Below are 27,870 nucleotides of genomic sequence, written 5' to 3' on the forward strand. Positions count from 1 at the left end.
ATTCCATTGGTCTGTTTTTGAAGCAATCTTTTTAATATAGCAACATAGTCAGTCTTACAGTAATAAGCCAAAAATACAATCTATATATCAAGCTTGGCGGGGAGCGGGCGAAGATATCCTTTCCTTCTTTCGTGAGTATCTTCGGCGAATGCTGCGGTCCGCGACCCAAGAGTCTCACAGCCGAAAAAAGAGCGTCGCTTTCACCCGGACCCCTCGACAAATTTTACAATTTTACACAATCATAATCATGTATCACGTTCGCGAAATTGTAGGTCCTGCTCTCCAACGATGCGGTTTCGCATAACTAATAAGACGCACAACATTCTCAACTTCCTTTCTCTCTCTCTCTCTCTCTTTCGCTTTCTCTCTCTCTCTCTCTTTCGCTTTCTTTTTCTCTAGCTTTTGTCTATCGCGCTAAACGGAATGGTCGTAGCCTTGAGACGAGAATGAAACCATTCTTCCAACGGCTGAAAATTGTTATTGAAGCTTGGAAACTGATTCCCGCCGCATACCCACTTTTTCTGCGGCAACTGCGAATAATTTCTTTTCGTCATTCTCGACGATGATTTATAATGTATACGCAATTGGCTTAAAGATTTATTCTAGCGTAAACGAGCGAATGATGAATTATATCACTTGACGATTCTTGCGACAATAGTACAAAATGATTTTTAATTCTTAAAACTATCAAATGCATTTCGGAGCGGATTTGCGCAGATTATCCCACAGTTTAAAAAACTTTTAATTCAGTCGGATTGTAAAATTTACTATAAAAGTGACTTAGTCGAACGATTTAAATGTGAACGTGCACGTCATACAGAATAACACAGTAAATTTAGTAGCTCCATAAAAAATCTAAAAATTCGGTTGATAAAAACATACCCACTAACATAGTTGACGTAGATTTATGTTCCTAATTAAAACGCTTTTTCAAAATTACATTAAATGTTTCGCAGTTATAAAACACGTTGTAATATCAAAGGAATGCATGATTTATTAATCCGCTTTTAAGTTCGCTTTAAGTAAGCATTTCCAGAAAACAGTGATTAAATATGCTAATAATCAATATAAATCAACGTAATGAGCTCGGCCTTATTCGCGGTTTCTCGTCAAAGGCAGTTAATTACGCAAAGTATACATGAAATATCTCGTCTCTCTTTCGTCGAGGGAGAAATAACCGAGAGTACAAAAGAGCCATACTACTAGCTATACAGAAAATATATTGAATGCAATATATTCACGAGGTCGTCCTTCAACCAAGAGAGCGCAAAAACATTTCTGGAAACGCGATTTCTTAGCGGCAGTTGCGTGTAAAAAACTTGGCTGTTTGATTAACGTTACTAATTATCCCGAAATGACATTCCCTCACGCCAATCGATCTATACGCTTCAAATTCAAAAACCCTCGCATCCAATCCCACGTGTAACACCTGCACAGATCCCGGATTCTTATCCTGACGTTTCGGACCTAAGTAAAAAAAAAAGTAATCAGGGCAGGAGGAAACGATCGATACAAATATATAGATATATTATAATATAATAGAGTTATTTCATGAAACATTTAAAGCCTTACAATAAAATATACAGTATGATGTGTAGTGTCATCGTAATTCCGTGTGTGAGCGTGTACTCGTGTGTACTCGTGTTCGTCTCGTGTGGAATTTATCGTGTGTTATCGTTACGTGTTTAAAAGATGTCTCAAAATATGCAGCCACATTTACCATGTTTTTCGCAGTTTTTTCCCCACACTTTTTTTTGTCTTTTTCTTTTTCAGACTGATACGTTTTCTCGAGTAAGGATTAGTATTATGTATCCTTGGACCGAGAGATTCGATACGGCAGTTAATTCTTGGCGCTTATACGCGCGCCTCTCCCGAGACGGGCTCGGGACTAGCGTGCGGGATATCGTCGATACACATACCTTTCCCCTCGACCGCGTAACTCTTTTTTCATCTCGCATAGTGATTTGTATAATATAGATATCGGTATACAGAGCTAGTATCAAATCCTAACGAAATCGGCTACATCAAAATTGTTCCAACGTTCCGGAGAGATATGCACACTTTGTTCTGCATCGGCCAGCTCCTTCACCGAGCCGCGTTCCGTCGAGGACACGCCCTCGAGATCTTCTTTTTTTTCTTCTTCCTTCCTTTTGTTCTCTACCTCCTCGAAACTCGCGAGGATTTTTAATCTTTCGTTTATATTAGTACGAAACCTCGCTCAACAGATCACGCGTCCTTTTACTGTTTACTCGCGCAGAACGGCCCACGATACATCGCATAAATATATCGCGGCCGACCGCTAAAATATAACTCGAAAATTCGAAAGTCGAGGGAAAGTCCGCAATGCGGATTTTCACGTAACTTATCGGAACTGCAGTCACGCGTTCGGCGTTCAAGCGACACAACTGCATTCATGCAAGTATGCGATAATAAAAAAAATGAGGCCTTTGCATACTTTTAAACTGTTCCACTTTTAAACTGTCGTTCCTTTGTAGAAAGAAAAAAGAAAAGCGATATACTTCTAAGATGCTAATTCTTTAAATTACTCTTCATGTACATATGTTGATGCAACGTTATTAAAATGTTTATAAAATTTCATTTAAACGATAAAAAGTTACTCGGAGTCTTTAAAATACATTGTCGATCCGTATATTCGAATAAAAACGACGAGACATGCGTATTGTACGAGCACGTACGCTCAGTGTTCCTATCCTTGAAACCGATTCAAAAGTTTCTCTCTTTCACGTAGAAATAATAATACGCCAACATTTCGCTAAGATAATTCTCAAAGCACTTCTGTGCCGAGCAATGTCTCTATTAGGCTTTTACAATTTCAAGCCATAATTAATCAGTCTAATTACATTTTCGCTTAATTAATTCATGTTATACATCAGTTAGTTCTTACATTCAGATTAGGTATTAAAATCTGATCGTTATCCAAATGTTTTAGCACGTAATAAACATCAACGAATGCATTTATCCTCATCAAATAATTTTGCATTACGTTGAATTTCCAAAAAACTTAATTCGAAACATCTCGTTGATATATCGTTGCAGAGATCAGTACATATCAGTGATTTGAAGAAAGATAGAATCCTGATTATAGAAAAATACCGATTGCAATAAGTTTTCAGGCAGTTACATTTAGACACTTTAACCTTTTTTTTTACTTTTCCATTTTAGCGTAGGAAAATCTTGAAGTTTACAATTGATTTTACATAAAAACTACAAAGTATGAAAGAGTATGAAAAAAGAGTGTCTAAATTCCAGCGAAATGCCCCATAATATGTAATGCTAAATATTATTCTTGACTTTCATGACTATATCGTTAAAATTTAAAAGGATATTTCATCGTGACAAAAGCATCACGATGAATAATAAGGTGGCGTAAAAACATCTTTAATACATAAAATTTACATACGAAAGTAATGCAGCCCCGCGTTTAGCTCTTCTCCACGGAAACTCTAGCGCAATATGTTATTTTATCCCATTAAATTACAAATAGAGGTAATATTATATTAATGTAAGAGATTGTTAGTATATATCATAATAGCAGCGATAGTACTCGATACAAATAGACAGAGCCAAGTAGATAGCTGTTGGACAACATACAATTGTTAAACCGCTTATATTTCTATTATATGTTTTCATAATTGTTTGATAAGTACGGAAAGGTTGTTACCATTTCCTAAAACGATGACGATATATAAACGAATAAAACGAACCAAGCTGCCTAATAACTATTTGGTATCCAACAGTTGTTTACTTAACTCCTTGCAAAATTAACCATTTGGTCGGTGTGAAAAAATAAACATAACGTTCTTATATTCTGTAAACTACTGTGGACCGCATCAAGATTGTTATTTCTATTTGGTTGATTCTCTCATTCTTATGCAATATGCTGGTTGATTCTCCTTCACTCGCTCAATTCTTAATCTCGGCGTAAATGTGAGTAGAACAAATACATGCAGATGACAAAAAGGACAGCTGTTTCGCCGTAAAAAAAAAAACAGTGTATAGCTTACAGTGCAAGCGATCAATTACTCGTTAAATTGAAATTTTGAATTCTATGTTTCACAGGTAACAGTTCGAAGAAAGAGATTACCCTTTCTTCGTCCGATCATACAATATTACAGTTCTCTCATTGTAAATCATCTGCATGTAAATTCTACGCTATATCATTCGTTTGCTCAAATTTATCGTTCTCTCGGATAACAGCGATGGATCAGCAATAGTACTTTCCTGGAATTTCCTTGATGTTTATGGGTATCATTTCTTTGTTCTTACAGGATTAGTTACTATCGCTAATTCAGCTAGATTCCTTCTCTTTCGAATCTGAAACAGAAAATACAAGCGAGTCTTTAGACATTCGATTCTCGAGAGGCCCGTACGAAATAACGGAGCATCACTGTGATTGTTTAGAAATTTTCCACATTCTGTGTTCTTACCGCTATCAGATTTGTCTTCTGAGGTACCGTTTGTCAACTCGGGCTCCTTCTTCTTCTCCCCTTCCTCGGATTCTACGCTAGATGCCTTTTTCTCCTCCTGATTCGCGGCCTTCTTGTCTTTCGCTTTGCCCTTAGCTGGCGTAGCTGGTTTGGGCTTCGGTTCCAGACTCGGATCCAACACGATCTTACCGATGTTCTTGCGATCGTGCATTTTTTGCATGGCCTCGGGCACATCCTCCAGCGCCCATGTTGAATCTATCACCGGCTTGATCTTGCCCTCGCTCCACAGTGAGTACACTTGATTCACCGCCCGTCGTACGAATGCGTGACTACCTTGCTGGTACAACAAGTGGCGCAGATTCAATCCGGACAATGTCTTATTGTCGTCGAACAGCTTTATGGGCGATACTTTATCGACTTGCCACCACTAAACAACCAATAACAAAACATGTGTGAGAAGATGACGGAAATATAATCATGAGAAAAAAGAAATTACCTTAAAAAAATATTCAGAGAAATTATTCAATGCAATTCGTAAAACAATATTGAAACTTGAAAAATCTTATGGTGAGACATTAAATACTTTAAGTGAAGCAAAAAATACTGTGTTAGAACACAAAATGTTTTTGTTCGATCAACATAAATATGAATTAAAAATTGAATTAATCTTTAATGCTGAATTGTACGTACTGATCGCGCTGCAGAAAAGAAGCTCTTAGTTTCCCCGGTGACGACATTGCTGGATCCATAAAGGATATATTTGCCCATTGGCTTCAAAAGGGCGTAGCCCTTGTTACATTCTTCGCCGCATAGACAATCCAAGACGATGTCTACGCCTTCCGGAGAAATTCTAAACAAGTGGAGACACGTATGAAAAATGTACAGAATTCTCTCTTGATATCAATTATATTCTCTTAATGGGAAGAAAACGAAGAATATTTATTACGTGCGACCATCGTCTACATACTTTCTGATTTCGGTGCTGTAGTCCGCGCCGCGTTCCAGCAGATGGTCGATAGTTCCGGCATTTTTGAGAGTCTCGCACTTAGATTTGCTGCACACACCGAAGATGGTTACATCCTTCACGGTTCTCGCAAGCTGTACCACCGCTTGACCCTAAATCGGATGGAAAACAATATTTTTCATCGATACAGTCGAAATCAACGAGAGTCAAAGCGCGTGCTTTTTATTTTTTTTTCCTCTTTTCACGGATGCGCGGTTTATTAAAAAAATACGCAAGAACATATATTTCATCGCCACTTTTTACTCTTTAGCCACCCTTTTCGCAAGGCACGCTACTTTTTGCCGAGAAAATCCAGTTACGCGCCGAATTGGTAGGGCGGCTAACATCGAGGCCGCTACTCGTAACGCTACGCCTTGAGAAAGGATGAGACGGGATTAAGAGAGGAGAAAAAAAGAACGGGGCCGCGTGCACAGCCGCTCAAGATTTTCAACAGAAGCGGCATACATTATTTCCGAGAATCGCGCTCGCTGCTTTCCATTTCTCTCCGCCCCTTGTCGAGAATTCGATACCCGGCGACCGAACCGATGCCGAGCCAGAGCGCTCCGGGCTCGAAGAAGAGTATAAATGAGAAAAAAAAGGAACGAGCTGAAAGGGGGAGAAAGAGACAAAGAAAGAGAGAGAGAGAGAGAAGAGATAAAGGCCATTTAGAATTCTTAAATAATCACAAAAAGCATATTTCAACTTTTCAATAATTATATTCCGCCTTCTCAAAGATCTCCGTCGTTTCTCCCGGTGAAAATTTTCTCAGAATTTATCATTTATATTAATTATGAAATATCCTAAAATTTCCAAGATTTTTTGTTCTATAATTTCTGACGAAATGTTGTAAAATTTAAAAAAGTTGAAATTATTATTTTTTTTTAATTATGGGATGAGAAATCTTAGAATACTTCAGAATTCACAGGTATGAAAAATTCTAAGAGAAGATATAGACTTTCAGAGTATTGTTGAAAAATGTTCCAATTCGTATAAAAATAATGAGAAAAATGTTCATCAGAGTCGTCATTATCATCTAAACACATTTATACAATGTAATAATGTATGAGACGCGCGAGATGTCCGTGAAATGTTTTGTAACAAAGTTACATCTTCATCGGCGACGCTTCACAAGCCGCAAAGAGCGGAAAAGCCTTCTTCTTGCGTGTAGGGACAATGACTTAATTAATATTAACCGATCCGCGAACTCGAAGAACAATGTCGCCCATCGCTCCTCGTTCGTGTCTCTCCTCTCCCCGCACCCTCGCTCGTTGCGTCAAGGAGGATGAGAGCAGAGCCGCGTGTACATACGTAGGAGCGATAATTCATACTCAACGACGACAATGGGTTTCGAGAAAAACGCGGCCGTATGAAAAGCGGGCACTCTGCGGCGCGTGGCGTCGCGATTTCTCGCGTATTAACCGCGAGAAAAGCTGATCACGTACTCTGGTAGAAAAGCCCCAGGAGAGGCCACACTCTCCCGGTTCGTGAAAAATACACCGCTTTCTGATCACGTCGGAGGGGACTTTTCTTCTCTCTTTCGCGAGTCTCTCAGACGGATCGCGTCATATCTCTTCCGCTCGGTCGTCCTTCTTCTATGAACAACGTCTGACAATGAGTACTTGTCCCGGTATTCGAAAAGACTTTCCGAGTACTTGTGTCCCTCGGTTGAGAGAGACAGTGACACACACACAATCGAGTATCGCGTTTGCCATGCGCTCGTTTCATGAGAACGGCCGATGATCGCCACTCGATGGCTATTTATAGCTTGAGAGAACGGCCGGATCGATTTCAGGAACGACCTTAATCGTCGTTTAATTGATTCCTCGTCCTCTTCCGCTGAAACTGGCGAGACGAGGAAAAGCTCGTCGACCATCCCTTTCGTCCAGCAAAATAATCCAGTAGCTGTGCTCGGAGCAACATTTCTCGGCTAAATACATTGTCTACGCGTCTTCTATATCATCTTTCTCCATTTTACGAACAGTGTGGTAAAAAAAAAAAAAAAAAAAGAAATGAACCGAGACTTGTCGCAATTAAATATTAACTCTGAATTCGAAACGTAAAACATTCTCGACTCGTTGTACGCAAAATAAGCAAATGCTACAATAAAGTCGCTAAATACTCGATGGTAATTATTTAACTTGTTAATGCATATTGTAGCAACATGAAGAACACAAATCGTGCGTTACAACGACGCAAGGGGCTTCTTTAAGCGCATTTCTCGTTCATTTGGTTTCGAAAACATTTTCATGAAGCACTCGAAGCGGAGTATCGGTCGCTGCGGAAGTCGGCTGTAATTAAGCCCTTGTATAAAACATCGTTAACCGCACGATACGAGAAGGGAGAAAGGGAAAAGAGAGAACCGTTGTAGCGATCAAGTTGTCGGGCGTACACGTGGGGCAGGCGCTGTGCCGAGATGGTGTGAAAGCGGCTTAAAGCCGCGCCACGTGGTAGTAACGTGCCGTTGATGGTGATGGTAGCGGCGGCGGTGGCGGTGGTGGTATGGTCTCAGACGGGTGCGGTCCATGACGGTGGTCGATGAGAGAGCGAGAGGTTGCCTGGCAACCCTCACACCCCGTACGATTCGCGCACCGGCATCCCCCGGTAGATTTCGCCTTTCGCGTCTCAACCGTCGGGGGGGTCGCAGAGGACAGACGGGTGGCGGTTAGCGGGGGTGGTTTGCCGTTGGCCTCGGGTGTAACCTGTTGAGCCGTATTGATCCCGACGCGGTTCTACCTTCTTCTCCTTCTTATCTCCTTCTTCCGCTCCTCCTCGTTCGTCGCTCAGACGAGAAGAGAGAGAGAGAGAGAGACCACCCCGCGTGGCCAAAGAACCCGGAAATACCCCTTGGTACTTTAACCTTCCCGAAACCCCTCTGCGGCTGCTGTCGTCGGCTCGTGCGCGCGCGACGACTACCGTCCAACTACTGCGTTTGCTCTCGTGAAATTTTACATTTCATTCGCACCCCGCGAGGTGTTTAAAGTCTCTTCCGTCGTTCTAAAGTCGTAGACGTAAGGATTTAAACCGATCTCCACGGGTGAGTAAACGAAGCACGGCAAATTTTATTTCGGTAACTCGCGAGTGAATATATCCCGCGAGGGAGGCTTTATTTTTGTACTCTCGACCGAGTAGGAAGCGCGCAAATATTTATCGCATAAAATCTTGTTTGGATACCACTCCTCGGCAATATCCCTTACGATAAATTGACGTCCGCCTGTCGAAGCCCCATTATCTTCGTTGCTAAAATGTAGCGTAATGAATTTAAGGAACAACCGTCGTTAAGTGCGCCGCGTGTCTCTCGCGCGCGGACATGTGTGCCTGCCTCTCGTAAAACGATTCTAGTATATAAGCAATAATGTTAATGACGCTCGCTGCTTCTTTAGCTATTTAGATGCCGCGGTCATAACACCGCTACTTATCGGATTTGCACTGCGTCCCGGAGTAACGTATACACGTCTCGTCGAAGACGCCGCGCGACGTCCCGGCCGCGCGCGTTTACGAGCGGAACATCTTTGCGCGAGACATTAACTCGCTTATACACGTGATACCACGATAAAGCTGTCTAAACTCACGAAAGCGCCCCTTCGCGGAGCGTTTACTGTCGGCTGTGAGCATTTTTGCGCGCCTGAAGGCGCTTTCATCCGTTTACATTCTGTCGCTTATAACGATGAACCGCTGCTAAATTCAAAATTATCGTGCCGAGCGTTGTGCCAAGAAACTTAATACAATCACCGCGCACAATAGAATATTAATTCACACACGTGCGAGGATAATAATAACGTCGTGCATTCAGTACAGGTAAAGGAACGGCTTTTACACGTCGCGTGTTGTTAAAACGTTCGAGCCATCATGCGTTTGAACGTAATAATTATAAAATCTCTCGGCAACCCAAACGAGCGGAATCACTTATGATAATGATTACGGCTGTGCGGGGGGAAGGGAGATTAAAAATCCAATATATTGCGCGCGATCGAGCGTAACGACACTATCTTCAACATTGATATGCCCCGAGGCATTCGTAACGACGGAGGAAGAGAAACGATTAATAAAAAAGAAGAGAGAGAGAGAGAGGAGAAACACTCCATCGCGCGCGTATAATCGAACATAACAATTACGATACATCCGCGAAGAAGCACATCGTGGTACGTCGAGTCCTTCGAATCGCGGTAAAGAATAGCGCGAGCGAGGTGTAATTAAAAAGTTCAATTCATCATCTTTTCCTCCTCGTATTTTGGAGGAAGAGGGGGAGCGAGGCGGGGCGGGAGCGAGCGATCTCCCACTGGAGAATTACAAATATATAAAAGATGAATTCTCTCGTCGAGAAGGGGACTTACCACACCACCGCCGGCGCTGTGGAGCAGCAGGCTCTTGCCGGGCGTGAGATGGGCCAGCTCGAAGAGCACGATGTAAGCTACGGTGTAATTCATGGTGATGGCGGCCGCGTCGAGGTAGCTCATCCCGGACGGCAGCGGAAAAACGGACGTCGCTGGCACGGCGACCAGCTCAGCCCACGCTTTGTGATCGGGAAGAGCGACTACCCTGTCACCCACCTGTTAAACAAAAAAAAAAAAAAAGAAATTACTTGATATCAATGTATAGAGAGTTTATATCGCACTTATATCTAGATCGCTTTCGATTCGAGACGCAAATGCCCGAGGTACGCGTTGAAGATAAAAAAAAATGGGATCTCTTAAAGATCAATTCGTCAATGTACCCTTATTTCTGTATAGATACACGATATTTTCAGGATTATATCGCGCGTAAAATTCCTCACACATTTACCAGATGAGGAAGGTTCGTCGATTTCACACTTTGCGCCCTTCTCGAAGAGGGGGCGAGCCCGCCTTATTGAATTAGGCTTTCCGCTGTAAAGCATCTTGATAAGCAGGAGCAAGCTTCCGACTCCGTGTGCTTGAAGAAAGCGCAACGTGCTTTCTCTTTTCTCCCTAGTAAGGCAGTCCGCGCTACGACGTCTGAATCTAGGCGCTTCGAGAGGCTCGCTCACTCGCTCGCCTCCTTCTGACCCCGAAAAGACTTTCGCGAGTCGCAAAAATAGACCACCCTGTGAGCGCACAAGTTTCACCATACGACGGCGCCCGTCGGCCGGCGAAAAACGCGCCGCGAAGAATTCCGTAAGCTTCAAGTCAGCTCGATCCCTTCCCGTAGAACGCGAACAACGCGTCAGCGGCAGCATGCCGCCTCGGATGATATTCGACGTTATTTACGAAGCATTAATACAGCCTCCTGGCGCTTTATCACGTCAGGGATATGGGATATTTCTGCGTTCTTTTTTTTTTCTCCCTGACGCAAAGACGTTTAATAAGCGAAACGACCGCGGGGGGAAAGTAGCCTCTCGTTTTATTTACGGAGGGAATTCGCGTTTCGAGTGCTTTCAAAATAATTCAACGTTGCGAGCCGAATATGTGTGACGTCAATGCCAAAAATCGATACAGGACTATTTGGTAGACTATTTCGAAAAGCGGCACGGCAGCCGCTGTACGATCGAATCGAATTAGCACGGCGTTACTAGCCTCTAGCCATTTTACTGCGCCTGATATAAAGGCGAGAGATTGCGTCTTGTAATTCAGTTACGCGTACTTCCGTCCAGCAGGCCAAGAATCTATATTTCCGCTCGCGCGCATTTCGATATTACCAATAACATTCGACGCTATTTACGACGCAGCCATTAATCTTCCTCGGACTAGAAGTGAACGGGGAAAGGGAGCGATACAGACCTCCTTCCTCCCGAGATCGCGCTTTATTTTTATCACGCAATGAAATTCCGAACACACACACACACACACACACACACACACGCGCGCAGAACTTAAAGAAGCAAACTTGTTTACAATTTAAGTTTGCGCACTCGTAATCAGATTCATTAAAAGTTTCGTGTTTGTGCTCACTTTGAAATTCTCGACCCCCTCGCCGACTTGCTCGATGTCGCCTGCGCACTCCGAGCCCATGATGAACGGCGTCTTCGGGGGCGAGTCGATCGCGCCCTGCCTGGCCATCAGATCCTGGAAGCTCAATCCACTGCAACAAACGAAAGACATTTTTCATCAAGTATTGAATCTTACTTCGAGATAAATCATCAAAAATAATTGTAACTAATTAAGTTAATTCTTTTGAATTTTATCCCTACTATCATTCGCTACTATTAACGCGATAGCCATAGTCAATGTTATTAAAGTGACGCGACGAACGATGCTATTCTTCGAAAATTATACTATGTCGCTGTTGCGTGCAGGCAAGGATTTCGTCCCAACCTCAATCCCGCGGGACAGGCAGGTGTACCCGTTTTCAGCGGAAAGCGGAAGGATTTCGCATCCTCCTAAGAGGGTTTGAAATCGTAAAATTCTACATGCTTATATCGCACGGAAGATATCGTGCTTGCGCTTCAAGTACCGAAGGGGGCTGAAATAGAAACCGCTTCGCATGGCAACACTCGCCTCGCGGCTCCTCGCGTAAAACACACCTAACATAGTTACCTTCGCCGGTGCCTAACGACACGACTGACAGGGAGGGTACGAAAGACGAAGGCGCCGCGTTGCCTAGACCGATGGCTGGCGTCGCACGCAACGCGACCACGGCCGGCGTCGCGACGACGTTATTCATCGACATAGAGAAATATTTACCATCGGCGCTCTCGGCAAAAAGTTCGACATTTCGGCGAAATAATCGTCTGATAAGAGGCAACTCGCGTGTAATTCCGCGGTCTGCACGCCATCAGAAAATCTAAATTGCTTGACCAAACGGTAACGGAGGAAAATTATCGATCATCTAAGATAACTCCAGTATTTACGCCGCAAAAGTTATTAGAACAAATAAAAGTTGGGGAGATAACTCGCTAGCAACCACTGTTACATGTCTTCGTGTTATATTATGGCGTTGTAATTTTAGTTCTTTTGTTCTTAATATTAACAAAACTGTTGTGAGTTGAATCAATTTGTCAATGTTACGAGTGGTGCAGCGATGTATTACAATTTACGTAAAATGATTGCTTTCTCTCTCTCTCTCTTTCTCTCTGTAGAAAGTGTAAAAGGTTTATTGGTTATTTTATGATACACAAGTACAGAGAGATAATAAAGGATGGAGTACACGAAAATACGAGTGCTCAGCTCTTGTATTCTTTGTCCAATTTGATTGTCATGTACACGAGTGGCCATAAATTTCACCACTTTAGATATACAGCAAAAATGCCAAGGTTTTTTTGGAAGTTTTTTTTTCTCCAAATATAAGAAAATAAATATTTCGTATTTCTAATTTTTTTTCCTTTATAATAGTACAAATTTGTTATTAGTATAATTCATTTTCCTTAAACATAATAAATAATACTTGATAAATTAAACTTTCGATCGTATATACCGGAGTTATCTAAATAAAATAACGAAATAAAATGAAATACAGTACGTAGTAAAGAAAATTTAAATGTATCGCAATGTGACTTCAAAACAGTTTCTCGTTGCTCCTGTAAAGTTACCGATTTTATACATACGACGTTTTGCAAGTATACCATCGATGTAAGTATAACGAACATTTTTTTCCGTTCGGTTTGTTTTATCCGTACAAAGAGGTAGTTGCGGTCAGCTCGAGGGTACAAGAGTACTCCGTTTTCGATGGCGCCTCTCGCGAGATATGTGTCGTAAATTGTTATCAATTTACGCGATACACCACGTAATTTCCTGGAGCACCGAGCACCGTGCACCGCGTGATGAATCATTGCTCGTACTCCGATGAAATCTCGTCCAAGGTTGGCGAACGTATCGGAAATGCCCACGCGGGCGCTTATCGCGTACACATATCAATTTTTTCTATCTCGCTAAACAACCTTCCTTCTTCCTTCGTACCTTTTTCCCATCGCGCGTGTATGCGCCGCGGGTACATCTGTTGCATCTATATAAAATAAGGTAAAGAAAAACACAGGAGAAACTGGCGATATTTCTGTTGACGGACGAATGAATCATTCGCGGCGTGTCGAGTGAGGTATAGTTTCAGCCTCCCAGGTTTACCGTGCTATATAGACGCGTTGCAGCTGGTGCCTGTGCAGCACGATACAGCACGCGGCGCGTTTTATCGATAACATAACGAAGGAAGTTTGCGGCCGAGAACGATAGCGGCCGTGAAGAAGAGAATTTCGCCACGTAAACAGCGGCGACCGACCGCACCGATACATCTCGTCCCTTTCCGAATTTCACGGGAGAACTCTCTCTCTCTCTCTCTCGTCATCTGACGATGCACGATTAAATCGTTTTGTCACGACGGATTCGAAAGTAACGGGAAACATCGAAAGAGACATCGAAACGCGCGCAGCTCGTGCAGTCGCACGTCGCAAGCGCGAAAAGTAACGGGGGGGATTATACCTAATGTATCGGTACGCAATAAATCGCAATGGATCGAAAAGCGCGCATTTATCCGCGTGTCCAATAACGTGACGGGCAGAGGATGAACGACGGGAGGAAGGGATGAGGACATAATGCGTGAGAACACGCGCGACTTACGCACCATTTGCCGGGGCTGCGCCGGATAGCCGTGCGGACGCTCTCCACGCGCCGAAGGACGAATTGAAGCGAAACGAGTCGAAGTACAGCACAATGATTTTATTCCGCGGCTTATTGACAGGTACGCGCGGGTGTCCCGCGAACGCCAATCCGAAACGCCGCATTGGATTAAGCCGATTCTATTAAGTCCCGTCCGCCGCGAGACGCGACGAGAGTATTCGCGCGCTGTCGCGACGGACTTATTCCCGCGCGCAGTTGCGGGGCGTGGTGGAAAATTTCGACGTTTCTAAAATTAGCAATTTTAAATGGCCGTAAAAACTACCCCGGTGGCTCAGCGGCGAGGGTCGCGTCGTCGCGATTAATGTACCGAGTCCCACTGCAGTAAAATGCAGCGATATAAAGTTGCGCGGAACACCTTCCACGGCTGTTGCGCCTTTCAACATATGGTTTCAGCCCGTCCGGTCCAATGCGCATAATTGTAGTATGCAGATCGCGACAACTGCGTATATAATTGTCTAGGCGGACATGCAACTTGGAAATTTAAGAGAAAGGAACGATGGGGCAAGAATCGGAGAATTATTTTAAATTTTATGCGACGCCTACAGGCTGCTCCGAAATTTGCGAATAAAAATATTAATTGAAACAAAAGTTCGCATAGCATTCTTTAAGTAAAATTCAAAGATATTTGTTTAGATATTCGTAGATTTATTCAATCACATATAATGTCGTTATAAACTTTTGTTTCAACGCGATACTTTAGCAAAAAAAGTTCTCAACAAATTAAATGCCACTAAATAAAAAGCCTTGAGTCCATTTCCACTAATGTAGATTGACTTTAATCTCAGCTTAATTTACTCTTTATCTGTTTTCTAATTTTTAGAACTAGAAGAGGATAAAGTGTGAATTAAATCGAGCTCAAAGTTAATTTCAATTGGTGAAAATGGACATTGTTCGATCTTACAATTAGAGAAAATAAAGGATAAACTTAAAAATTTTAAGACTTTGTTCCTACACTTCCTATATTTCCAAATCATTTGTTGATTGTCAGAAGTTTGCGCATTACAAAATTTTCTTGAGCAATACATGAGATACTTTTTAGTTTTCTAATAGTTTCTAAAAAAAGTTCGATACTGGTTCGATATTCAAACAAATCATTGTTTTAAATCGAAAATCGGTTTAAAACAAAGAATAAAAATGGATTTAATCTGAATAATTTTAGTAAAAACTATAATTAACAAAACACAAAACAAACTATGCGTAAAATTTATCGATTATTTCCGTAAAAATTTGCTCATTAATATGATACTAGTACAATATTAGAACGCTAATTAGAGAAAGAGGAAAGAATTTCCCGCAACAGTGTTAAATAAAAAGAATAAAATTGTATATTGAAAAAATAATTAAATCTAAAGACCAACCTAAAATAAAGAATTTTCTTTATAGATACTATATATCTAAAAACAAAACTACTGCTTGAAATAAAAATTTACAAATAATTTTACTTAATTTTTCAACAACTTCCTTGCTACAGTACTTTGACTCGCGAATTTCGGGACACCCTGTACATACATAATATGATATAAAATATGTGACAGCCTATCACGTATATTGACGTTTTTACACAAAGCTTTTAAGTAGAATTTCCACGGTGGAACGCCAATATTTCGAGCCGTACATAATAAGCTCGTCGAACGTTCGATTCGAGCTTTCAATCATTCGCCACGACCACCCATCGTTCTATCAGTCGCTAATACAAACTCGTTGAGCGCAAATGCGACAGTTAAACGTAATAAAGCGCGGACGCAACTGCGGACGAAAACAAATTCCATCCCACAAAGATAAAACAACAGCGGCAGAGCGACGGTGACGACGACGACGACGACGACGACGACGACGACGACGACGACGACGATAGTGACGGCGGTGGCGATGGTGGTGGCTGCGAGTTGCGGAGCCTGATGTAGCGTAATGAAATTCTGGTCGCAACGCGTCGAGCTGTCGTCGCAGTTAACTGTAGATAACGCGCGTGATTTAGGGCCGATCGCGCACCAACGCGAGACGCTTTCATTCACCTTGTAAGACAGTATATTACCGTCCATTACTTTCACAATTTGTCGTACTTAGAGTCGTTTCCGGTCCTTCCGGCGCGCCGGAGCGCCGCGCCGCATCCGTGCCGGTCGGCCTGCCGGGAGAAAAACGATCCGTTCCGGCCGCCAGCAGAAATTCTGCGTACCGCCATTAACCCTTTCGGAGTATTCCATCGTGCTAATAATATCCGCCGCAGCGGATAATTAACGAATAATGCGGCAATGAGCGATAATTAAGGAAAGCGATCGGTTACATGTAATAAAGCGTACAATATTAACGGCTATTTAATCTCTTGGAATTTGCTAATTTAATTCCATGCTATATCGGTCCGGAGTTGTTCGGCCGTGTACAGGAAACCGGCCGAATATTACTGTAGGTAATATCAAAGTGATACGCGATAAACCGAATTAGTTTTTATAACGGAACCAAACTGAATCGAACCGAGAGAGAAAATATTATATTTGTCGAGTAATGCGGCCCTCTGTTCCCTCCTTGGTAGCCGGCGATTTTTACCTGAGGAGGCTTCGCCGTGGGAACCAGAGTAACCATGATTCGCTCTTTTTGAGGTGCAGGCCCCTCAAAAACGGGAGGAGGGTCAGGAGACAAGGAGAAGGAGTCACGGGCCGAAGAAGTGCGGCTCTCGCGGCTCGCGATCGCTTAATTCCTCTAAATTGCGTCGAATTGAGGGGAATAATTTTCTCCATTCTTGGCAAGAGGCAATTGAACGGACCGGACCGGACAGCGACATGCAACGCACCCCAGGGTCACACAAAGCCGCACAAAGTCGGCGCGCAAAGACACGCACGGTATACAGGGTGTCTCCGATCGACCGACCGACCGACCGCCGCGCCGCGACCGTATGTACGAAGAGCAGGAAGAGATTCGAGTTAGCGAATCCAGTCTCGTGTCGTCGAATACAAAGGCTGTTGCCAGCGGTTTTGACAGCTGACTAGTTAATTATTTCCAGACACGTCCCAAACACGGTATCGTTAAAGAGAAGTGCCGTTGATCGGAAACACCCTGCGGACGTTTTAAATAGAAAAGGTAGACCGTCGCCCTTTGACCCGTCTCTCGCTCTCGTGCGGAACGTGCGTTTTACGCGGATATACACGTCAATCGATCGTCGTGGAAGACACCGAGGCGCCTACAGAGGAGAGAGAAAGAGAGAGAGAGAGAGAGAGGGAGGGGTGACTACATAATCGTACGGCGAAATCAAATGCACGAATCTTGCGTGACTGCGATCGCGCGGAGCCGACGAGTGAAAGTGCACCCGAACCCGAAGCCGCCGCCGCAGCTGCGGTATTTTCTACGTGTCGGAAAAGTACGGGGACACACAACAGTTTGTACGATATACGTGATAGCTCGCGCACCGCGGTCATTTACGCTGATATCGACGTCGATGACGTCGTTTACCTTATCTCGAGAATAGGTGCGTGAAGTTTTTCAAGTTGTCGTATCTCGCACCTCGAGAGAGAGAGAGAGAGAGAGAGAGGCGCTGCGCGAAAGAAAAAAGGAAAAAGAGAGCAAATTAAATTCAATTTAGGCTAGACGAAGGGCCGGCACGCGCGAATTGACACGAAACGCGTATGAATTATGCAGGGAACGGAAGGGTTATAAATAGCGGACGGAATATTACGCGCGCTCGGTCGCCTCGCGATTTACCTCGCAAAGTCGCGGGATAAGCGGTCGAGCGAGCGGGCGACGACGTCGATATCTCTCTCTCCTGCGCCGGCTACTTCGTTATTCGAGATAAGCCGGGTTCTGATTTCATTAACCTAAATCTCCCACGTGGGAGAGACGGGCGGCAAACCAGGAGGGACGCCGCAGGAAACTCGTAAATAATCGCGCGAGTCCACGTCGTGGATAAGACGAGCGAGTGACGATCTTTCTCGTGGACGCGCGCGATTACGGGCGAGCGTACAAAGAGTCAGCTCGCGAGGATGGAGTCAGCGTCGATCGAGATACCAGCGAGTTAATACAATACGATACGGGCCACGCTCGCCGGGCTGAACTATTTATCGTTGCATCACCGCGCGCGCGAGAGAGAGAGAGAGAGAAAGAGGAGAGAGAGGGAGAGAAAGAGGGAAGAAGATATCGTCAAACTGTGCGTCGAGAACGTCGAGAGGATCGGCCGTGGAATTTCGTCGCCGGCATCTCGACGGCAACGGCCGCACATAGGATTGCGACGGTCAGCTTCCCTTCGGGAAGAGACGCGGCTGGGAGAGTTGAGTTTCCGCGGCGATTTGAGGCGACGTTGAAGGCGTCAGTTTTAACGATCAACTGTAGACGTACGATTTACGTACGATTTAAGAAACATCTACACAGACCCTTGTCTACTGCTACATCGAGGTCTCACGTACATATGTGTATACACGCTTTGTCAAACATTCTATTCTCTTAAATTGGATCTCCCGACTTAATTCTAACGATTTAATATTATTTATTCATTCATTCTACACCTGACTCTGCCTCTATTTCACGCAAATACACAGTAAAAAATAAAATGTCCCAGAAAGTCTACTCTAAATTTTTTTAAAAGTTAAGTTAAAATAACTCTTATTTTAAGTTATTTTAACTTAACTTTCGAGTTATTTTAACTTATTTAGAGTGAACTTTCTGGGACATACAAAAGTGTTAAATTAGCATTTTATTTTTTACTGTGCAACCTGCATAACGTTTCCACGAAGTAAATGTGTCTGTGAATTGACGATTTTAGGGGGTCACCATATTAAAGTAAAAAGTAAAAAAAAAAAATCCGTAATTTTAAAAGTTTTCCTGTTTTTGGCAAAAAATGAACTAAAGCCGTGTACATTAGCATGCGTGTATTTGAATTCTGTAAAAGCAAAACAAAGTGGTATTTTTGTCGATAACACAGACAATTTCAGCATCGCTTTAAGGGAGCGGAAAAACATGGGAAGTGCGAGCGCACTTTCTGCTCGGAGAAAAATGCGCGGTACCAATTATTGTACACACGCGCGACAGATGACCCCGCAGGTCGAAGTTATCAATTGTGTTTGCAAACGGGGGAGGACGGTCTACCGAGGGGATACCGATATAGAATTTTCGCTTTGTTGTTTTTTTTTTATATCGTCTTTGGTGTGTGTGTGTGTGTGTGTGTGTGTGTGTGTGTGTGTGTGTGTGTGTGTGTGTGTAAGAAAGAGAGGGAGAAAGAGAGAGAGGGGGGGAAAAGGGGCTGCTGCACTTTTCCTACGACGAGTGACGGTCTATCGATGTTGCAAGTAAAGCCGCGACAGATTACTCTCTGTGTAGACGGTGACTCGCGCGAAACGGATCGCAATCAGGCGGATGTAACGGTGAGAGAAAAGTAACGCCGGAGAAGCTCCGAGACGCGGAGAGGTTAAAGCACGGATTAGTTACGCATGCGAGGATAAAGTGTGATCCGCTACGCGAAGGATCTAATCTCATCCAGCTACGTTCTTAATAACGCGGCGTACAATTTATATAGACCCTCGGCATTATGCTAAGCACTTTCGGAACGAAAATATAACGAGCTATCTCGACACGCGGTATGCCGCGATACGTCTGCGAAACGATAATGTCGTTAATAATTATAACGCGCGAATCAGATTAGAAACGTATGTTGTATTGTACGACTAAAGTTTCCTGGCAGCCAGTAGCCACGCACTAGATACAAAAAAAAAAGAGAATCGAACGGTACAAGACAACAGCTGTGGATCGAAACACGCGCGCGCGTATCGTCATATCGTTTTTGTGACTCACGAGCGTGGCAGTGACGTTGACACGAGTGTCAAGCTTCTTTCTCGCGACCGCCGCGCAAAGCCGCCTCGTGTAATATTCCTCGCGAGCGGTGTAAATAATTCCTATCGACTCGACCATCAATCCCCGATAATCTAGAGTCACGTGAAATCTCGCGCTCGCAATTCGATAAGCATCGCGTATAATTTCCATCGCGAGGCGTCGTTAATCGACACTCCTCGCTTCTTCCGATTCGATATATGCGAATCGCGTAAAAGGCCGCGGATAAAAATAACCGTTCTTTGTACGCGATACAAAAGAAAACGTCGAATCCGATCCGGCGCGGTGATGCAGCGCGATCGGCGAAATCTATCGGTGATTCGCACGGACGGACGCCCGAGATGACGCATCGCGTTGATTACGCTTATTGACTGGTAAGGAACGGAAAATACTTAGTAATCTAGACGATAACCCGGACCGTAGCGATTAGCAGATCGGCTGCTCCGCTCTGCTACGCCAACGATATGTCATCCACGTGAATCATAAGCGCGCGACTAAAAATTCCGTTGCGGACGTATGCGCGCCGCTCGGCGGCGGCGGCGGCGGCCGTTTGCATATTTTAAGATTTGCTCTATCGAATGTGCGTGTACGCAATGCAGCGCGATACGCGACCCTTTGTTGTCCCGTTTGCTCCGCGAAATCGCTCGAATACGCTGCCACGTTGCAAATACGCGAGCGGAGCGCGATCGTTAGGTATACGGAGAGACGCGGGAGGAATTGCGCGCGGCGCGCACAGAGAAACGCGAAGATCGAACGAATCCACAACGATGTCTGTGACACCCTCCCAATCGATGTGAAATACGCAGACGTCTCACTCGTCTCTTCATAGGAAAAAAAATCATTATCAAGTCAACTTTTTTTACATATAAGTAAGAGTGTGAAATCTTCGTGAAAGAATTTGATAATATTAAACAAACATATCTTGTTAATATGAAGAAACAAATTTCTTCATGTAAGCAAGTTATGTCTATTTAAGGATGTTTTATCTGTGCAATCCAAGCTAAAAATTATCGAAATTTAAAAACTGAATGTTTAGGTTTATTCTTTTTTTTTCCTAATCAACGACACAAAATTTGGTTTATAACGATTTTTGCAGCAAAAATAACCATATTTTATTGCAGTTTTAAATAAATAACTTTTAAACGAGTAAGAAAATCTAAGTAAATTTTTAAACAAATATTTATTAATTTTATTAGTATCTGTAGAAATTTTGATTTAATTCTAATATTGCTATTTTCTTATCAAATTTACGAATAAGTATTTACTACAAAACGCGATTTTACATAAGAATCAAGAGTAAACAAATAAAATAACTTTTAAATTAATAAAAAAATTGTACTCAAATTTTACACACTCAAACACAATACACGAACAATCTATGATATTTTTATATTTTTGGTAACATTTTTTGAAATATGACACACATGTATAACCTTAATTATCAAATTCAAAAAAAGACTTTATTCTCTTGCTTATGTATGCAGTAACCATACCTCCTTCATTCTAAAAAACAGTGCTTTATTTTGAACAACTGTTTTAGATATATTTATTTTCATAAAACTCAATTTTGTTTTTGTTTATAAAACAATTGATAAATTCAGTTGTTTAAACTGGTTTGGAAACACGCAGGAAGAAACTTCTTTTTCAGATTTGTCTTATTTTCTCGCTGAAAATATCGTTATCGTACATGAAAATATGATTGTTAATTTGATTTAACTAATTTCTTTTGTGCGTTTATTCGCAATTGGTATCGGGCGGCGCGGCGTTTCAAACGCGCGCAAAGAAATCGAAAAACAGAAACTGATTAATCGTGTTGTGTCGCCGCGTTGAGATAAAAACGATAATAGACACGCAGTTTATTTTAAAGTTTCGGGCAAAACATTTTTCTCGATCCGCGTGTAGTGAAACGACCTATGTTTCAAGCAATAATTTTCAGTGTGATTCACCCTGACGGTACGCACGCACCGATAGATCTATGGGATGTCCGTATTGATCGAACCACACCCGTATTTCCTACACCCTCTACCTCGCTTCCACCCTTCTTCCCTTCCACCCCCGCCCCGTGGCACGCACGCGGATGTCAACGTAAATGCGTGCGCACAGAAATCGACGTAATCGCTCGTACAGCCGAAAGTCACGCATTGATTTATCCTTAATTTAATCATGCCCCAGTAAATCTGAGAACACGAAAAGTAGTCGTTGAAAGGGCGTAACATTATTACGGGGGATAATAATTCCGAGACTTCTCGAATGTCATCGTCATGATCGTCGAACGGATTACCAACGATGCTCATAAAAGCGCATTCACTTCAGAACTGGACTTGACGTCGACAGCTGCAACGGGCACTTATGCACTTTGCGATTACTCCGCGAGTGACATTATATCGTAACGCTTCTCGGATTAAGTCGCAGAGGAAATTTGAGGAGTTAAGGTTCTTATCGTCGAAACGATAAGAATCGAAGCTCCTGAGGATTCAAAAATCTAGATGAGTGCTCGATATTCCAACGAAATTAAAAGGAGACTAATAGAGTCCTGATCAAAATAATATTGTCAATATTATTGATCGTGTATGGTTAATAGTGATGAATTTGTGTGTCAATATTGTAGAATATTGACAGTGATCCTAGAGCAGCGATATCGCTGTACGATAGAAATATTGACACAAATATTGACTGTGCAAAGAGGACGCATCAGTTTTTTTATCAGCATAGCTTCACGATCACATAATCACATGGATAACTGTAGATAATTATAGAAATAATCTTAAATTGTGAAAATATTGATGCACACTGTCACACACTGAGAAAAATTAGTCAAATCAACCATCAAATTCTCATATGTAAGCAAGAGTATAAATTCTTCTTGAAAGAGCTTAATAATCTTAAACAAACATAACTTGCTTACATGAAGAAATTTGTTTCTTATTTGATAATCTTAAACAGACATAATTTACTTACATGAAGAAATTTGCTGTTATGTCTGTTTAAGATTATCAACTTCTTTGTACAAGATTTTATACTCTTGCTTATATATGAGAATACGATTGTTGATTTTATAATAATTTTTTTTTTTTTAGTATTATTGATTTAATATTACTGATCAGTGCACTGAGAAAAAAAAATTGTTAACTTGACAAAATTGATTATCGACTTGACTAAATAGTTTAACTTGATTACATTTTTTCAATTCAAGTATTTATATATATTTAAGTTAAATATAGAAATGCTTGAATAAAGAAGTTTAAGAATTTAATTTAACTTAAATACATAAATACTTGGATTGAAGAAATTTAATTAAGAACAATTTAATTAACAATTTTTTCCCCCCTCAGTGTGTTATTGATCGTCTAAGGTCCCTATAAGAATTCAATGACCCGTAATCCGGGATTTAATTCCAGGATTCAGGACTCTAGACTCGAAATCCTCTCGTGGCAATTAAAAGTCGCGGCTAACACTGTCTTGCGCCTTACCGCGATCGGTACGCACGATTGCGCGGGATAATAGGTTCGCATAATGTTACGTATGCGCAAATAGCGCGCGAAAGACCGGCGATATACGCGTCCAACGCGTGCACGTAATTCCCTGCGTATTTGGAATTTATACGGGCGAAAGCTAGCGCGCCCGCGTTTTTCGTGGAAGCACTGCTCGATGAAAGGCGCCATTGTATCTGTCCCGTCGAGTTTATCATGCTAATGAGGTCTTAATATCGCGTTATGGGAAACTTTGAACGGATACCATTCAACGGATGGTGATACACCACCGCGATCCGCGTTGCGTGCCCCTCCCCCGCGTCTCTTTCCCTTCACGTGCTTTAAGGCGTTTCCAACACTCGCCTTTCATCGCGCGCACGCCTTTTTTTCTCCGTCGCTTCCAATTACTTACCGAGAGACGCCACGGAAGGAGAGAGAGGTATACTCGCGAAATGTAAAAAGAGATTATGGAATACCGGCTGAACTGCGCACCGAAATGCACACAAACGTTTATACATACAGTATATATGTTCTCGCGTCTTCCTAGCTCTGTTAGGAAAAGTAACAAGCGTGCAAACGAGAATGCGTTATTGGGTTCTCGGGACCGCTTGCGTTTAAACTTCTGGAGCATCCGGACAATGTCGACCCGCGAGAGCTCGCCTTCTTTCGTCGTCGAGGATATCTATTATACATGAAATAAGGTGGTTCATTGGACTTTATGCTGTCTCATTGTAGACACGAGCGGAAGAACTGTTTTATTCAGGAGTAATCGCCCATTTCCTTCGGCGAATAGATTCAGCATGAGTAATCAAGAACGAGATACGTAGAATACGGAAAATTATCCGCGAGCGCGATTGCTCGTAATAAAAGCTTCATATTAAAAGAAACACTTAAAATATTTTACTGATGTAGATAGATTTCTGGATAACGTCACAAAAATTTGTCGCTATTTTTTTGTATCTGCTTAAATGTTGTTTATCACGTATAGAATTTATAGCAGCAGCATTTTAGCTATACGTCTAGAAAATTTTGGTCTCATTGCTAATTATAAAATCAAATTGTATAACAAAAAAATTTTCTTTCGCAAACAGTTCAGATATTCATATAAATTCCGTCTCTGTTATTTAGATTAATTATCAAACATGTGCGACATTACAATATTTGTTGATCATTTATCTACTACAGTTTATTTTTCGCAGTTAACAAAATGTGGCCGTACTTGCAAAATCATTTTTTTTTTTTTGAGCAAAGAACACGAGATCAATCATTTGTAGAAATTTAAATTCTGATTTCAAAAGTTTGATTAATGCTTAATCATTTTAAGATACAATCAGACATTTAATTAAGTTCCGTCAAACTTCCAAGAAACTTATTTACCTTCGCCGAGCAAAATATTTTTTATCGGAAATTTTTAAAATAATACATGTAAAAACTTCTATACGGCGAAACAAAAAAAAAGCGAAACAATCGGTTATTAAAAAAATATTGATCTAAATGTCCCGGTAACGATTCCCGCTTTCAATATTGCTACCACTTTCGAACGCGACATCTTAAATTCGACATTTCCTGCGACGAATAACCCTTTCACTACAAAGGGCGCGTGTATACGCCCAAATGGAGTTCACGCTCACATGCGAGGCGCGTTGAACGCACGCTCGGCTAAAATGGAAGAATGCCTTGGGCTGCAACGGCAAAGATAAATTTAAAAAAAAAAAGGGGGAAGAAGCAGCGGCGCGAGATTGCACTCCGCATGTCGTAAATATTGTTCACATAATTAAATCACGTAACAAAAGTGCCAGTAAATTCTCTCCACCCCCACCCCAGTGCTCCCCTCCCTCGTGTTACATAAATTAAACTTAAATTTAATTTAAACTCCTTGGAGTTGAATTTGTGTCTTCGAGAGGATTATTAGTTTCCGCGAGAAAAGAGGATCTCGCGCTCGAGTTTCTCGAAAGGTCGGTCGCGTGACGTCGGGAAAAAAGGAGAGAGAGATACGAGTTATATCAGCATGTAGCGGCATTTTATCGAAACGACAAACTGTACGGCACTTTATTTAGCCGTCCGTCCCGTCGCGTCGCGCGCGACGACGGGGGTGCTGCTCGCTGCCACGCAGCTTTAACGAACGCGTCTGCAGCGGGGCAGACAAATTTATTCGCCGGCATTGGCAGTGTGATATCTTTCTATGGGGGCTATTTTCTCATCAATCCCAATAGCTTTTATAAAACGTGACTCACGCGTGAAAAGGTCTCGCGCGCGCAGCCTTTGGCGAATCCGACGTTCGCCATCTCCCTCGTGTGCACCATCGTCGTCGCGGCTGTCCCTGGACCGCGCGAGATAAAGCCGGCTCTCTTTCAGGATATGACACACACACATATACACTTAAAAAAAAAAAAGACGATACGTGTGCATTTTTCTTTTTATAATTGAAAAATCAAGCCGGTATCTCCTCGCGCGTAATAAATAGCCGCTCGAAGGGCGTCGTGATTCATGAATTCACGCGCGGCAACGCCCGCGTTTTGGAAATTGATTAATCGACCATCGATGATCGAGCGTCGATCGTCGACAGTCGCGTGCGTCTGTGGCGAACGGGACGTTCGGAGACGAGGATGCGTCGATAAATTCTAATGCGAGAATGCAACCGGCGGCCGGCGGGGCCCGGTGTTCCACGGCCGTTAACAAATCGTTACTCGGGCGGGTTTTTTTATCACGCCCCCTGTGCTTTGTGTTGTCGTTAAACGGATACGAGTGTAGCGGTCAAGTGTCACGCTATCAAGCGTATTTTTCGGCAATTTAAAGCGTCTCTCTTTCTCTCTCTCTCTCTCTCGAAAAAGAGAGAGAGAGCGCGCGATCAATGCGACGATCAGGGCGACGTTGCACTTCGACAAGAAAAACGAGCGAGTCGGAGTTGATTGTTAATAAAAATTTCATGTACGATAGCACTGACCTAATGAGGCGTAAACAGCCTCCTGCATTTACGTTTCTCATTTTTACTCGTTTAGCCGATTAGGATCATAATTACCTAGTCGCTGGCTACCACTACGACCCGCATATCGCATGTTTAATGACAACGTAGTCACCAAAGTTTCCGTAATATATCGTGGGAAAGCCTACGCGAGCGAGGCGAGACTATGGTTCGAACAACATTGTAAATTTACGTTAGTGACATTCGTGACAAAAGAACGGAAGTTATCTAGCGCCTTTTGATCCTTCACCGATCCTTCGTCTTTGCGCGATGCAACGAGATGTGCATCACCGAGGTCGTCCAAAGTCGAACCGTGCCGCACCCTGCCGCGTATTTTTGTGACAAAGGTCCCTAACGAAAGTCCATATGGGCGCTGCGCGCATTTCGCTCTCCGAACTTCCGAACGTGACCTTCCGCTCTCGAATCTCTTTACGTTCGGTCGAGAATGGTGAATTTTTCACGAAAACACGACCGATGAAAAACACGACCCGTGTTCTCCGTTCGGCGGACGGAGAGCACGGCAAAGAGATTATCGATCGCCCGAATCGGTGAATTCTCTCGGAAATTTCGGATATCGAAAATGAACAATGTGTGTATCGTAGACAATGACTCGCCCGTTGGTGGGCAGGTAGCTATTATTCGCAGGCTGGTCAAACTGCGCGAGTTTGGGACGCTCCAGCGGTTTAATGGGGAAAATATGGCTTCTATCGGCGTTCCATCTAACGGCTTGGTGCAGCGCGGCTGAACCAGGCGTAGGGAATATGGACCAGAGAGAACCTCGGCTGACGCGTTCGAAGCGAAGAAAGGGCGGAAGGGCAATATATATATATATATATATATAGAGAGAGAGAGAGAGAGAGAGAGAGAGAAAGAGAGAATGAGTGAGAGCAAGAGAGAAAGACAGAAGCAGAGAGAGAGAGAGAGAGAGAGAGAAAAACCAAGCCAACACTCACCAAGCTTTGACGCGTATAAGGACCTCTCCCTCGCCGAGGGTGGGCTCCGGCTTCTTCAGGGCCTTGACGCTCTTCAGACCGCCGAAACCGTTGAGCACGATCGCTCGCATATCCTTGGGCTCCGGCGTGCTCTTCTCCTCGCCGTTCTCCTTCGGCTTCTCGCCCTCGCCATTCTCCTCGACGACCTTCTTGTCGTCTTCCTTGCGCTCTTCCTTGGCCGGCGGGGACGCCGCTGCCGTCTCCTGCGGCGGCTTCTCGCCCTCGGCGCTCGGGCTGGTCTCGTTCTTGTCCTCTGCCATCTTTATGTCCTCTTCTTCTCAGACGCCCTGTAACTCTGAAGCTCGCGCGACGTCCTTTACCGCGAGACTGAGGATCTCCGGCGGCGGCGGCCGCGGCGGGGATACGTCAAGAAAGGGAGCGTGCGTCGTACCGTCCGCGATCGCGAAGCGACAGACGGAGGAGACGGAGCGAAGGACAGAGTAAGAGAGAGAGAGAAAGAGAGAGAGAGGGGGATAGAAAGAGAAAGAGAGAGAGAGAGAGAGAAAGGAGGGAGAGAAAGCGTGCCCGTCCGTGTGAGTGGTCCGCTTGGCTTCGCACGGATATATCGTTTACAATCCACCGCGTACGCGCTCCATGAAAGCCACCGTCGTTCTGCGCGATATTCTGCGCCA

General features: G+C 43.2%; 1 protein-coding gene across 1 annotated transcript; it reads right to left on the bottom strand.

Annotated features, from left to right (window-relative positions):
- Positions 1-14: 14 nt before the first annotated feature.
- On the bottom strand, positions 15-27,870 carry LOC105200220 (synaptic vesicle membrane protein VAT-1 homolog-like). Its single transcript, XM_026138012.2, has 7 exons — positions 27,200-27,870; positions 11,355-11,484; positions 9,783-9,998; positions 5,416-5,564; positions 5,139-5,298; positions 4,449-4,875; positions 15-4,335 (listed from the first exon to the last, which is right to left on the bottom strand). The coding sequence occupies exons 1-7, from the start codon at positions 27,496-27,498 to the stop codon at positions 4,310-4,312; spliced, it is 1,407 nt and encodes a 468-aa protein (XP_025993797.2). The 5' UTR covers positions 27,499-27,870; the 3' UTR covers positions 15-4,309.

Source organism: Solenopsis invicta, chromosome 12, assembly GCF_016802725.1.
Source record: "Solenopsis invicta isolate M01_SB chromosome 12, UNIL_Sinv_3.0, whole genome shotgun sequence".
NCBI lineage: Eukaryota > Metazoa > Arthropoda > Insecta > Hymenoptera > Formicidae > Solenopsis > Solenopsis invicta.

Coding starts and splice junctions, on each gene's coding strand:
- LOC105200220 (XM_026138012.2), bottom strand. CDS start 27,498: ATGGCAGAGGACAAGAACGAGACCAGCCCGAGCGCCGAGGGCGAGAAG. Junction 11,485..27,199: donor CTTATACGCGTCAAAGCTTG/GTGAGTGTTGGC, acceptor CGTTTGTTGCAG/TGGATTGAGCTTCCAGGATC. Junction 9,999..11,354: donor AGGGGGTCGAGAATTTCAAA/GTGAGCACAAAC, acceptor TTTGTTTAACAG/GTGGGTGACAGGGTAGTCGC.